Below are 13,859 nucleotides of genomic sequence, written 5' to 3'. Positions count from 1 at the left end.
GTGTCACCCCCCGCCCGGCCTGTCACCTCTCCCGGCCGCGGCCGGCCCAGACTTGAAGTTCCCGCCCCAAGGCCGTCCCGGGGCGGCTGTCGACCTTCCTCTACCCCGCGCCCAGAAAGGCTGCTCGGAAACTGCTGCGTCAGAACGGTTCGGGGTCGGCAGTCGGAGCCAGCTTTAATTCGGGAGGTATGACTACCTACGGCCGGCCCGCTAGGACGCAGCGGGGTGCGGCGCAGCTGTCGGGAGGGCGCGTCCTCGGCCCCCGCCCGCAGCCCCGCCCGCGCCGCCCGCCGCCCCATCCCGGGAGGCCCGCCGACTCCGCTCCCGCACCCGGGCCAGCGCGCACGCGCGAAGGGTCGCGAGCAGGCTCCGCCCCGCCCCTTCTCACGTGCCGCGCAGCGTGCGCCCCGGCATGTGCTGGTGCATGTGACCGCGCCGCGTCCGGGTCCGGCTCCCCCACCCGGCGCGGCTGTACTTTGAACCCGGGCGTGGGAGGAGGAAGGGGGCCCGGGAGGGGCGGCGAGGGGGAGGCCGGCCTCCGGGAGAATGATATCATCGGCAGGCTTATCGCTAGGCAACCTGAGAATGCTGCCCTCTTTCCAATCCCAGAGCTCCTCAAGATCTCAGGGCTGATGACACTATTCCCCTCCGCTTTAATCTCCCACTGCGCAGCGCTCCAACGGCGGTTTGAGGAGCAACGGTTGATTTACCAGTTTTGAAATAAGTACGTTTCAAACCCAGAACTCAGAGACCCTTTATCGTGCCCACTTGTCTCTGCAGAGCCCTCCAGGCGAGCAGGCGGACCGCCGGGTTTGTTCACCTGTTCCGCCCGCTGCGGATCGCACGGCGACCTCACAGCTCTGCAGATGAACCTTGTTTAACCCAATAATAAACTCGAAAACCAAGCCCTGCTTAAGGTATCGTAGAAAGAGAAGCCAATGTCTTTAAAATGTCGTATTCTATATGGGGAATGCTCTGATGTCTCAAAGTAACTGAGATCTTGAATTGGATCCAGACTAAAGATCCTGTGTTAGATCTGATTTTCGAAATACGAACCTGTGAGGTGCTGAACCTGTAAAGCTACATATGGAGGCAAAGTTTATTACAGAGCGACGTGGCAGCTACACAGTGCCTCCGCTGTAAAGCACTTGGTACCCTACGTGTACACGTGTGCTGCATACTCATACGTACAAGGTTTCTAAGTGAAACAGTAGCTATAGTTTGCAACACCTTAAAAATTGCCCCATATACAAACCTCAGCCAACTGCCCTCTACCTACTTCCTCACTTCTAAAGGTTCCCCTTACCCAGATTCATAGCTTGCTTTGATCCCTTTCATGGAGAACCTTTAGCTTTCAACCGGAACTACATGGGTACAAGGAATAGAGACGGAGACACCGGCTCATGTGAGGACCTCCAAACCAGGGGGGGCACATTTTGGATGTCTACAAATGGCATAGACAGCAAAACGGTTTGGTTCTTTGTAGGAGAGCTTGAATACCGTTTCTCCAGGTTTTCTCTGTCATAATTTTTGCATGCTGCATGCCGTAATTTAGATGATTACTATTATTGTGATTACGGCGGTAAACTTGCTTCTCCACCAACAGTGTATATACTCTGCCTTTTAGAACCTGGCTTGGACTAGCTCAGTTCATTTGATGAGAAAACCTCAGCCTGACCCCTCCTCATTACTATTAATTACTATGGAGTAATAATATAATGAGCAGTGGACCCAGAATCAAAAAATCTGGCTCCTAGTCCTCATTCTGCTACTTAGGGAGCTATGTGACTCTGGACTAGCTGCTCACCTCAGCTTCCTCCCAGAGGTTTTGAAAAATAGGCCTGATTCTTTGTTTCCCACTAGGGTTGCTCTCTCTCTCTCTCTCTCTCTCTCTCTCTCTCTCTCTCTCTCTCTCTCTCTCTCTCTCTCTCTCTCTCTCTCTCTCATTGCCCCTTTGGGGGCACTGAGTAGAAAACATGTATCATCATGACAGTACCTGAAAGGAAAGAAGTTACTCTTCGTTTCTCCTCTAAGACAAGTGGATGGATGAAGGTGAGACACAGCTGCTTGTGAGGTACTGTTTTTTGTTTTTTGTTTGCCTGTTGCATAAGACATTATCATGCTCTGCATGCTCCCTGTTGCAGTAGGAAATACATGACCCCTCAGTCCCAGCTCATGGTTCAGATCCTCAGAAGGAGACAATGTTGAGAACCAGTGTGGCAGTCAAGTTCTAAAAAGACTGAGAGGTTAGGAACTCCTTGCTCAGACCTCAAGTCAGGTAGTACCAATTAAACTGTCCTGATGCATTCACCCTGCATAGCATTTGTGTTGTACTGTAGTTTATTTTAGTGTGGATCTGTCTCCCCCACTAGATGCTCAGAGATTCTTAATCTTGGATTCTCTAGCACTCACCACAGTACCTCACACATACTAGGAGCAAAACAAATGTCTGTCTCCCCATTCGCACTGTTTACTGAATCTGTAGGCTCGGGGAGAAAAGGAGCACAGTGCAGTGGGTGGGAGACTGAAACCTTTCACCAGAAGCTCTCCAATGGGTGTGTCTAAATTTAGAGGCAGCATCTGGGCCTAAACATCCTCCCTGCCCGCTCCCCAGAATGCTTTCACTGAATCTGCCACCCCAGATATCCAAAACCCAAGGATGGAGGGGATTGCACACCGGAAGCAGGGTCCAGGGTCATCCATAAATCAAAATGCTGATGCAGTTTTCACTAATGGCTCTTGCTCGCCTATTCCTGTCAGCCAGAGGGAAAGAAGTGTTCATTGAATTAAATAATTTGTTTCCGTCAAGGAAATTTTTTTTAATTTTGTGGTTAGCTGTAGTATAATACCACTAGCAGGCTGCTTTTTAATGTACTAAAACAATAAAAAATAAAGTATTTAAAGGCTTTTGCATAAGTGTTCTGATATGGAACGCTGCTGAGACTGTGAAAGTTAAAGAAAAACAAATAGGCCTGGGTGGGAACATGTCATCGATTCAGCAAGTTCACACAATTTAGAGAAGTGCCCCTTAGGTACTCTGGTCAGACTTACTTATTCTAATTTTAGATGCATTTCAAATGGGTGTGGTTTTGGTTAAATGGTTTCCCAGGCCACAGTAAGTCAGAGATAGCAAGTGAGATAAGAGTTGGAGCCAGGCCCTCTGACACATCAAGAAGTAACAGCAGGCAGCCTAGCCATGAGTAAAGAGGCTGAAAAACCTATAAAGAGCAGATACAAAAACACAAAAAGAATTTGGTGCAGGTTCCAGTACTCCCAGATGACATGCATAGTGCGAAGTGATGTTTATGATGATGACCCTGAATTATCCAGAAAGAACTATGGATGGGGCATTTTTTTTTCTAATACATGTATGAAACACTTTAGAGGACATGTGTAACAGATAGTAGTAAGCTTTCCACTAAAATAACTTAAGAAAAAAGAGAAGATAAACAATGTTGGCTCTTGAACATAGAAGCTTTGGTGTTTTCACTCACTGTTTCCTGGGGCATATATCTGAGGCCGGATAAATTGGGTATAATTGAGTTCCGAATTCTTAAATACCGACTTTTAAAATGGCATAGTTTTCAATTTGTTTGGAGTTTTTGATAGGGAATCACCGAACAAGTTCAAGAAACCCATTTTTAAGACACATGTCCAACTCTTTTCTAGCAGCATACTTTTAAAGTACATGCTGCACATTTTTTAGTATAAATCCTATCCTAATCTCAGAAAATGTGATAATTTTCCACATCAATCCCCTATTAAGTTCTATAAAGAACTAGAACTTACACTGGACTTTAGCATGCACTGTATATCCATTCTGAACTTATTTAAAACAACACAGAAACAATGGGTAGACCTAAATATATTGACCCAAAGGTCTAGTAGATAAAGAGGTTTTTTTGGTTTAGTGAAAAATACAGATTGCTCTCTGAAGAAAAATAGTGTCATCACAGTAGTATAGCCAGCTTTTGGCATTATAATGGTCTTAAGTCGTTCATAAAGGCTCTGTTCATTTCTGTCTAAAGTAAAAGGTCTTAGTTTGTTTGCCCAGTCATGACTCCCCAGGACCTCAATTGATAATCACCTTCCGTGGAGAGGTTCAGAAGTGACCTGTGGCAGTTCAGCAATAGGCTGAGGCTTCTTTTATATACTTTTTGAAGAAATCTCAGGTGATGGCAATAACCAAAATTATGGCCTCTATGGCCAGTAACAGAGAACTAAATGAAAAATGCTTTTTATGATGGTAGGAACTAAAACTCCAGTCATGGTTTAAATAGCTATTAGAATGTAGTTTCTAGTGCCTTAAAAATGTGCTTAGCTCTTTGGGGGTAAAAAGCCATTGATGAACTCAGTATAAAGTTTGCTGAGTAATATATGTATGTAAAATTAGTTGGTATAATACTATAGGTATAAAAGCATTGACTCAAGATTCACATTTGTCTTAAATTGAAAAATCATACATACTACAAAGCATTTAAGCTAAAATTTTACTACTGCAGGTATAGAACTGCCCTTTGTGAATTAATGACTCCAGTGTTTTAATTCATTAAAATAAATCAATGACCAAAATAAATTTTCAGATGCAATATAGACAATATTATTTTGCAATTCTTTTCTCACTAATTTCATCTTATTACCATGTTAGTATATAGGTATTTGGACTAAATAACTGTCCTATAAAATCTAGTTCAACCCTAACATTTTTTATATTATACCAAAATTCTACAAATACTTAAACATTTTATAATCGTTTACTGTGCATCTGTTTTGGTTGTGAAACTACTTTTATTAAAATATGGCATTAAAATATAGTTCAAATTTTTAAAAATGTTTTTCCCCCTTTATGCTTTAGATAGATCAAATATTTTCCTAAAGCTCAATACATTAAAATGCTCAAAAGTCCTATATGGTTTCCTAATGCTGATTTTTATTTCCTTTGTTCCTGTGGTTTTATTCATGATCTTTCACAAATGCTGCCCAATCAAATTCAGTTTTCTGGGTTTAAGATGCTGGAGGGGGAAGTAGTTCACTGACAGAGGTATACAATAGATCTGGCCTCTAGTGCTGGCTCCAAGAAGCTGTGTGATCTTAGGAAAATGTTGGACATCTCTGGGCCTTATTTTCCTCATTGTAAAACACAACGGGCTGGACAAGCTGACTTCTGAGGTGCCTTCTGGCTCCATATTCTATGACTTCGCAGTTCCGTTGCCATAAAGTCAGCAGAGGGAGCACTTTTTCTACATCTCTTAAATTTTGACTTACTTCAACACCTTTGAAAAATCAAGAGTTATGTGAAGAACATTACTGAAAGTAAAAACTGACAATCCTTCAGAGTTCATATCAAATCACAGATTTGGTTATAAATTTGAGAGAAGTCCAAAAATAATTATTTCTGTTCCTTGATTTCCATGATAAAGTCCTACAAGAAAATTATTTTGTAAAGGTTAAGCATATACTTAGTATATAAGGTATGCTAAGAAATTAAGCACTAAATTAAGAAATTAAGTGGTATTTATATGGAACCCAGTAAAAGAGAAAACCAGATCGTACAGCAGAGGTTATGTGGTGTCAAAGATGAAAAGTGGAAAACTCATCAGTCATAAAAACATTAGGCAGTTGGGTCTAACATTAACAAACCACACAAGTGATTTGTAGGGGATTTTTTTGCACTTTTCATTAAGATACACTGGCAGCAAGTACGTAGACACAGTCAAAGCCTGAAGGCTTGCAAGAGATTGAAAATGGATGATACTAAGTTGGAGGCAAATTAAGTTATATATCTGACCTTAAAAACTTTCACCCCTATATTCATAGATATCTAAAACTCACAGAGCATCCATTATGTCTTTTTAATTATTAGGCAATCTCATATCATATATTAAAGTTTTTATTCCTTAGTAAGAATTTTGAGATCACAAAATAATGTGGCAATATTTAGATAATAGAATTTATGGAGTGCTGAAAATACTAGAATATAAAGATAATTTCTAGTTTATCTTCACATACTAAACTTTTCTAAACCAGCTGGTTTTTTGCAGACAGTATTTATTTGTTTTTTAAATAATTTAAGACAGCATAAGCTCGTACCAAGCGTTAAGCATTGTAACAAAAGTGCGACTTTTCGGCAGATCCTCCCCAAAAGATATTTTAACTCAAAATATCATTAGCACGTATTTTCTCCCTACAAAAATAGCATGTCAGACATCATTAATCGGATGTATTAACAACTATGTACATAAGAGCCACCTTGTAGGCTAAGAGTTTAACGTTGTTGAAACACAGCGTTTGAGGCAAACAGTAGAACAGCAGCAGCAAATGCGCCAAACCGACTAGAAGCCCCGCAGTCGGACTGTTGTTGTCTCACCCCATACATGACATTCAGTGAGACTTCTCACAGTGCTGCCTTGGCAACAAACTAAAAATATCTAGACAAGGTCTTGGTTTAAGCCTTATTAAAAAAGCTTTCTTTGTGATTATCTGGTATCTGGTTTGGTCTCCAGAACATACATAGACTTGGAGATAGGAAGGCCTCACAGGGCTTCATTCCACATCTTTACAGCTTTTCCAATCAAAACTGACCAGTCAGACGCTTTCCTCCACTTTTGGGATTTAACAGAATATAGCATAAATCAGTTTGGGCTGTTTTCTTTTTTTAAGTTCAGTGCACATTTTTTTTTTCTTTACAGCAAGGTTATAGAAACTTAATGTGAAGGATTAAAGACAAGGTGGGAAGAGATGCACTCGGTGTATGTATATGTACATACATATATACGAAGTTAAGTCAATCGATTCATGGTCAGTCTCTCAATAAAGTGCTAGCAAAGGTACTGAGAATGATGCTGGCCTTCTTCATCTATCTCCTTCCCTGACTTAGTTCTGACAATGGCCCAATCCGTGTCTCTTTAAACAAGTGCAAATCACTAAGGGATGGATACCATTCAAACCACTTCAGACAAGGTTGCAATGTGAGCAACTGCACCCTCACTTCTTCCTCTGAAAAATATATGCCTTTCAAAAAGCTGAACATTATAAAATACTGAAGGGCAAATTCAGTTTTGAAAGATCCTCATTCTGTCTGTGGAAAGCCTCCTGAAGCAGGCAGGGCAGCGCTGAGACACAGGCCGATGACAACGACCTGCTGTTCGGTGTCATCACCCCGGCCACCCTTTCCCGGCCCAGGTTCCAGCAGCTCAGCCCCAGAGCAGCCCCTTCTTGCTTCCTCGAGAATTCAGTTCTACAGTTTAAAAGATAATGGGTCGTGGCCTAAAAAAAAGGCAAATCGCATATTGGGGAATTCTTAAGGAAAAAATTATCTATCGCAGAGGTTCTTTTACAGCTGTTGGGAGAGGAAAGGGATGTTAGTGTGCGTAGGGCGGGGTGGTGAGGGATCAGCAAAACAGCAACTCCAAATGTACACAAAACACCGGTGTTGTTTAAAGCCTATCGTGCATCTATTACGCCTCCTCCCTTAAAAACGTTAAGGGTGTTGTAACATCATTATTCCGCGTGAACCCTCATCCTTGCTGAGAAAGAGGCGCAAGGGTTCAGGGGCTTTCCTTTCCTGGCTGCGAGGGATCATCCTGAGCCGAGCCCTCCGGGTTCCCGCGCTCGCGGGGGCCGCCGCAGGGCAGGTGGGCGCGGCCGTGCGGGCGCGGGGGCTGCAGCGCCCCAGGGGGCGCCCCCTCGGGCGGCAGCAGGGGCGCGGCGGCGGCGCCCGCCTTCTCGGGAGGGGGCGACAGCACCGAGGACAGGCAGGGGAAGGCGGCGGCGGCGGCCGCGGCGGGGATGCCGGGGTAGAGCAGCGGGAACGGGGCGGCGGCCGCCGCCGGGTACAGGTACCTCTCCAGGCCGCTCTTGTCCAGGAAGGGCTGCACGTAGGCGGCGGCGGCCGACGGCGAGAGGAAGTAGAAGGGCAGGCAGAAGGGGGCCGCGGGCTGCGCGAAGGGCGCGCCCCCGCCTCCACCGAACGCCACCAGCGAGCTGAGCAGGGCGGCGTCGGGTCTGAGCAGCGCGGCCGCCGCGGCCGGGTCGGGGCCCAGGAGCGCGGCCGCCGCCGCCACCGCGCCGCCGCCGCCGCAGGAATCCAGCCTCATTCTCTTGGGCGCCGGCGAGTCCTCCCCTGGGGGCTCCTGCTTGATGGTGACGCGGCTCGCCCCCGCGCCTTTGCCCTTCTCCCGGTCCGGCCGGGCTTCGGCCTCGCCGCCGTAGCCGCTGTCGGTGTCCGTGTCATTCTCGGCGGCGAGCTCGGCGTTGGGCTGAGTCCGCTGGATGACCGGCACGCAGTGGGCGAGGGGCTCCAGCTTCTGCCCAGCGCGCTCCAGGCAGGAGGCGGCCGCGGACCCGGCGGGGGCGGCGGCGCAGGACGCGCCGGTGCCTTTGCTCAGAGGGACCTGTTGAGTCAACAGCTGGGGGGTGGGCAAGAACTGGGCGGCCACGGCGTGCAAGTGGTTGATCAGCTGGACACACCGCGGCTCCCTGGGCGTCCAGCTCTCAAACCGGGAGAGGTATTGCAAGACTTCTTTGGCGCATGTTTGAAATCCCGAGTGGAAGGCATCCAAGTCTGACTGAATGGGTGACTTCAGAGATCGCTCCCCTAGGATGAGGAAGGGGGACGGGGTGGGATACAGGAATGGAGGCAAGAAGAAAAATACCGACGTTAAAACATCTGCTTATCACGTGGGCCCTACATTAACTGAAGTGATCTTGGTTTTTCCTCTGTATTCAAGTGACACAATCCACCGGTTGCCGAGAGTGGGTGGTGGTGGTGGAGGGGGTGGGGAGCAGGGGGGCGCTCTACTGCCAGCTGAAAAACCGAAGTGGAGAGGGCGCAACCGCCACTTTAAATAAAAATCGGATTCCTCTGAGGTCTGCTGAAAGCCTCTAGGATGCTTCGGGAAATGGGCACTTTCCAATGAAGGGAAAGTATAAGCAATTTAATAAATGAGAGTGAGCCCGTGCGCCCACGAAAGGAGGTGGGGTGGGGTAAGAGTTCCAACACTGGGCCTCTGTGGGCTGCCCGTCTTCATGCAGGTGGGGGTTTTGGCCTCCCTGAACTGACTTACCATTCTGTAAAGCAATTATCTTCTGATGCTGGTGCTCTGTTAAGGCTGTTAAAGCTTTTAAGTGTTTCAAAGTTAATTCCAAGACTACTGCTTTCTCCAGATGCCCCAGAGTCTGCAATGGTGCAAAAGAGAGGGGGGCACTTAGTTACTGAAAAACACACATTTGGCTCAGTTGGATCTCCCTTCAGCACAGCAACTTAAGCAAATACTTTGAAAGTACTATTCCTATACTTCTTGAGCTTTACACAAGACAGGTTGTAGATGATTTCTTGCCTTCAGTTGTGTGCACCTATTCTTGAGTTTGGGGAAACTACACTATAGCAAAAGTTGTATTGCATATGATATTACATTTATTCTTATATCTCTGGGAGTAGTACCAGGCTATTAACACACCCTTGGAGAGCAGCTAAGAATGAAAATGTGCATCTTACTGTCAATTTCAGATGTTCAGGCAGTAAATCTTTCAGCTGAGCAATGCATTCATTAATTCGGTCTCTCCTTTTCTTTTCTATCAATCTGTGCGGTAATTTGTAGGTATCCTTAATATATGAGAGTCATGGAAGAGAGAAAACAATAAGCTAAAAACATTCACTTACTGGATATACAATATTGCCCCCCACCCCACCCCAAGAAAAAACATAGTATGTGATAAACTATGCCCCAAGAAATCTCTTTCCTCTGGAGTGTTTTGAAATGCAATTCAAATTCAGGTATAATGTTTAATCTACCCCTGAGAGTATCCAGCAAACCACTTAAAATTCACAGTTGGGGAAGCTCAAGGACTGGAATATATTTGCGGGCAGAGCTTCGCTATGAAATCAATGGCCCTAATTAACTATCTAGGCAGGTTATAGGGAACATCGGAAACTTACACTTACCTTGCTGTCGTCTCGCTTCATGCTTCTTTTGGGCTTACACATATACAAAGAGGAATAGTCCAGTCTGCAAAACAGAAATCAGCATCAGGCACCCGTTCGGGGAGGGGTTCTGCCCTCTCTCGCTCCGATACCACTTTCTGGAGAAGAAACAAAAAACCCTGAAGCCTAGACAGATATTTGCAAGAGTGCATGCACCTTACCCTATAAAATCTCTATGTTCCAGTAAGTGTCTCTCTTGCAAATGAGGAATTCCTTCGTCCATGTTCAACCGCTGTCCGTTTCCTCTGTTTCGATTTTTGGGGTTCTGTTCTATAATCTGTGGGACGGTATCTTTGGGAGATCTTGGGGGGATCTGTGCGTCTCCAGTCTCTCTCTCCCTCTTCAGCGCAGTGTTGAAAGCGTGAAGCAGTTGGTCCCCCGCCCACCGCGCGCGCTCTCTCGCACACACACGCACGCACACTCTCGCCGGCCCCACTGCGCTGGTAGTTTGCTCTCACTCCGGGCAGTGTTTGGCCACAGGGCACGCGCGTCGCCGGCCAGACCAGCACCCAGCTCACGTGCGGAACGTACCATCCGCGGTCCAGCCCGGAGGGGGGCGGGGGAGGAGGGGCCGGGCCGGGAGGGGGCGTCGGGAGAGGGCTGCGAGGGAAGATGAGTGGCAGGAGGGGGCGGGGACACCTGATCAGGGCCACCGGAAAGGAAAAACAACTTCAGCCAAGCGCTTCATCTTCCCAGAGGCGACGCAGTCAGCTGGGGGATGGGAGGGGGCGCAGGGGGTGCCGGGCGGCCAGGGCTTCCACGGCTCAGAAACGCTGCACCCTCCGTTTGTCCGGCTTTACGGTGCAGAAACGTGAACGTGGCTTTTTGCTCTTCCACTGACTGTGCTGTTGGTTTGGACCGGAGAAAGGAAAGAGAAAGAGGATTCGCGGTGGGTAAACTTCAGTCCCGAAGGAAGATTTGGAGACTTGTTTGCTCACCGCTCTGTGGCCTGGGGGAGACCCTGGCCCTCCCTGCTTGAAGGTTGCCCTGAAAAGGGGCCACTTGAAATTCGCTCCCTTAAGGATTTAAGATAAATGGAAATGTAGTCACTGGGTCAGAATGTCGCAATCGAAGTGTCTTTTGGCGACACGGTGTCCCTGGGCCACCCAAACTTCCCGCAGTAGCTGGAATTGCGGTGCCACTGCCACAGCAGCAGATGACGACGTTTGGGGCCTCCGGTGCTCCTGGAGGAACGCGGAGGGGTCGGAGGATGGGGGGAGGGACTGAGGGGAGCACGCAGGGGCCACCGCGGAAAGGCGATGGGGCATTACCAGCTGCCCGCTGAACCCGGCCGCCAGTCAGCGCCCCGGGCGGCGCTGCGTGCGCCCCCGCCCCCTCCTCGTGCGATAAGCGACGCCGGGAGTGTGCAGGCCCACGTTTACTACCGCTGGCACCTCCAAGCCTCCCTCCTTAATCCTGTCTCAAACGGGTACCAGCACAGGGCCAGCAACGTGATCCGACCTGCCGCTCTGCCACATCACTGCGCGGGGAGCCCGGGCGCGCGCGCGCGCGCTCGTCCTGGAGCCGCGGCGCCCGCGCGGGTAGCGCAGGCTGGCCGGAGCCGCGCTACCGTTCCCCGCAGCCGTCCCGGGAGTATGACCCACTGCTAGCGAGAGGCACCGAGAGGTGCCAGGGGATGCGCACGGCCCACGCGGCCCGGCGCTGCGGGCGGCGAGGGGCTTGGAGGCCCGGGGGCACCGCTGCTCGGTGCAGAGGGGTCGGGTGGCGAGAACATGTATGAGTCTCCCTCTATAGGGGAACAGACAGAAAACCGAAGGTCTTTCCTGCCCACACCAAGAGTAAGATCTACATTCTCCCGGCTGCTCCCCGTGACATTCAGTATTGCCCGTGGCACGTGAACCGCGGGGAGACATGCGCCAAAAGCACACGCACAGGGGCGCCGCCGGGACTGGAGCGGTCCCCACGCATCCCCCGGCTGGCCGCGCCGGGCGCGGGCTCCGGGGACGGATCTGGGTCGCGGGAAGCGGCGGCTGGGAGGAGGTCACGTGTCCGCGGGAGCCGCTCCTCCTGCCAGCCGCCCGGGCCGCGGTGGCGGCGCGCTGCTGCAGTCTCCCGGGGCCTGGGCGGGGCGCGCGCGCGTCTGGCTGCGTGACTCCCGCGGCGGCGGCGGCCCAGGCTCACCCCGGCGGGAGGGGACGCTCGCGGTCAGTCCGCCGCGTCTGTCTCATCAGAGGGCCCTGTAAGGGCGCTCCACATCCTCAAATAGGGGAACGCATTCTCAACGATCAGGCAATTTAGGAATGACAATGCGTAGAAGAAAAAGTATTTTTTAAACACTGATTTTGTTTTCATCATCGTTCCAACCTCTCCCATGTTTCCAAGTGATTGGATGATTGGTTCCCCTTGGTGGGGAGGCCAGTGTGGAGCCCTAAAAGCGGCATATTCCTGTGTCATTCTGTTCTCTTGTTCTGAATTGACAACACACACACACACACACACACACACACATACACACACACAGGGTTGGAAAGGATGCTGATAAATTGAATGAAAAAAAATAGCCCCCCCCCCACACAAAAAAAACCCCTACAAGATATCAGCTCCCCTAATAGGATGTTTGGAGTAGAAAAGGGGTTTAAATATTTGCTCCAGAGTTAAATAATCACTTGAAAAGCATGGCCAGAGTATCTAGTGAAAATGAAATGAAGGCTGGACCACTGCATCTTGGCTTTGTCAGTAGACCAGACAAGACACAGCGCAGACCTCTGATCAGGGCAAACCTTAGGGACCAGGTCTGGAGCTGATTCCGAAGCCAGTTACAGCAGGGGTGGGGATAGAAGCCTGGTGGATCATGGGTGTGTTCATTTAGGATGTAAACTTCCCATCATTTAAGGTCAGAGGCCCATCGGTGCAAATGAAGCCCTGTGTGTTACCACTTTTACCTGCTCTCCCCCATCCCTCTGTCCCCAAACTTCCCTACTTCTGTGTCTTAATATTTTTGTTTTCTCTTCCACTCCTTTCTTTTTCTAAAACCCAGCTCAGCTGCAAAAGGAGTCTTTTCTAATTACTTGTCTCCTGTGTTATTTCCAGTCCTCTTTTCTTCTTCTCTCCTTCTTTTCATGCCCACCTCTTCACTTCTTTCCCTTTTCCTTTTCCCTTATGTTTTTCTCTTCCTACTTTTCCCTGTAAAAATGTCTGCAGTTGCTCTTTGTAGTTTTTTCCTTATTTGCTTTTTGCCTTTTTTCTTTAATCTTCCAACTTGATGACTCTTCTTGCTTCTCCGCTTCCCTTAAACTTGAGTCCTACTCCTTTTCTTTCTCAAATTCTTGCCTTGTGGAATATTGGGCATAGTTTCATGCCTCCAAATCCCTTTGCTGCAAGGAGGGTATAACAATAGCTAACAACTATATAGCATTTACAATTAGACACCATTCTAAGGGCATTTCATGTATTAACTTATTAATCCTTTCCACTACCTTATAAGGTAGATGCTGTTATACTATATATCCATTATATGGGCGAGAAAACACATGTATAGGGAGATTACAAAAATACGCATATGGTCCCAGAATGAGGGTTTATGTATAGACAGTGGGTTCCAGAGTCTATGTATGCCCTTAACTATCGTCCCTTGTTGTGAACACTGAGAGCCAAGGTCTAAATGTTAACTGGCTGTTTAAGGGATGTTTAAAATTTACCAGTGTGAGTGTGCACATTTGGTGTGTGTGTGCGTGAAAGAGAGAGAGAATGCTTGTGGGCAGTGTTGGAAGAGAAATGGGGAGTGGAGAGATGCTAGCACTGGAATTGATGTCGGAGAAATGAAAAGGTTTGAGAAAAAGGGTGGCACTCTTCTGTTCATGAGTGATTCACTTGGCATCTAGCTCCATATTGATTTCATCTAGCTCCAAATTTATTG

General features: G+C 48.2%; 1 protein-coding gene and 1 long non-coding RNA gene across 5 annotated transcripts; one reads left to right on the top strand and one right to left on the bottom strand.

Annotated features, from left to right (window-relative positions):
* The first annotated feature begins 46 nt into the window (after window positions 1–46).
* Window positions 47–5,719, top strand: LOC118972747 (uncharacterized). 2 transcript variants are annotated; one of them, XR_005061827.2, is made up of 3 exons: window positions 47–186; window positions 781–917; window positions 1,994–5,719. It is a non-coding gene; the product is annotated as an uncharacterized lncRNA (long non-coding RNA). The 2 variants fall into 2 exon arrangements; XR_012125406.1 differs by having other exon boundaries at window positions 1,972–5,719.
* A 155-nt stretch (window positions 5,720–5,874) lies between these two features.
* Window positions 5,875–12,005, bottom strand: BHLHE41 (basic helix-loop-helix family member e41). Of its 3 annotated transcripts, none has more exons than XM_073222369.1 (6): window positions 11,254–12,005; window positions 10,144–10,827; window positions 9,944–10,007; window positions 9,497–9,604; window positions 9,066–9,177; window positions 5,875–8,596 (listed from the first exon to the last, which is right to left on the bottom strand). In XM_073222369.1, the coding sequence occupies exons 2-6, from the start codon at window positions 10,203–10,205 to the stop codon at window positions 7,548–7,550; spliced, it is 1,395 nt and encodes a 464-aa protein (XP_073078470.1). In that variant the 5' UTR covers window positions 10,206–10,827; window positions 11,254–12,005; the 3' UTR covers window positions 5,875–7,547. The 3 variants fall into 3 exon arrangements, with proteins under 3 accessions (XP_073078470.1, XP_073078471.1, XP_036876290.2); XM_073222370.1 differs by having other exon boundaries at window positions 11,444–12,005; XM_037020395.2 differs by having other exon boundaries at window positions 10,144–12,005.
* Window positions 12,006–13,859: the final 1,854 nt, after the last annotated feature.

This window comes from Manis javanica, chromosome 15 (genome assembly GCF_040802235.1).
Source record: "Manis javanica isolate MJ-LG chromosome 15, MJ_LKY, whole genome shotgun sequence".
Taxonomy (NCBI): Eukaryota; Metazoa; Chordata; class Mammalia; order Pholidota; family Manidae; genus Manis; species Manis javanica.
Note: the sequence above shows the minus strand (reverse complement) of the source record. Positions and strands in the feature narration are given on the sequence as shown.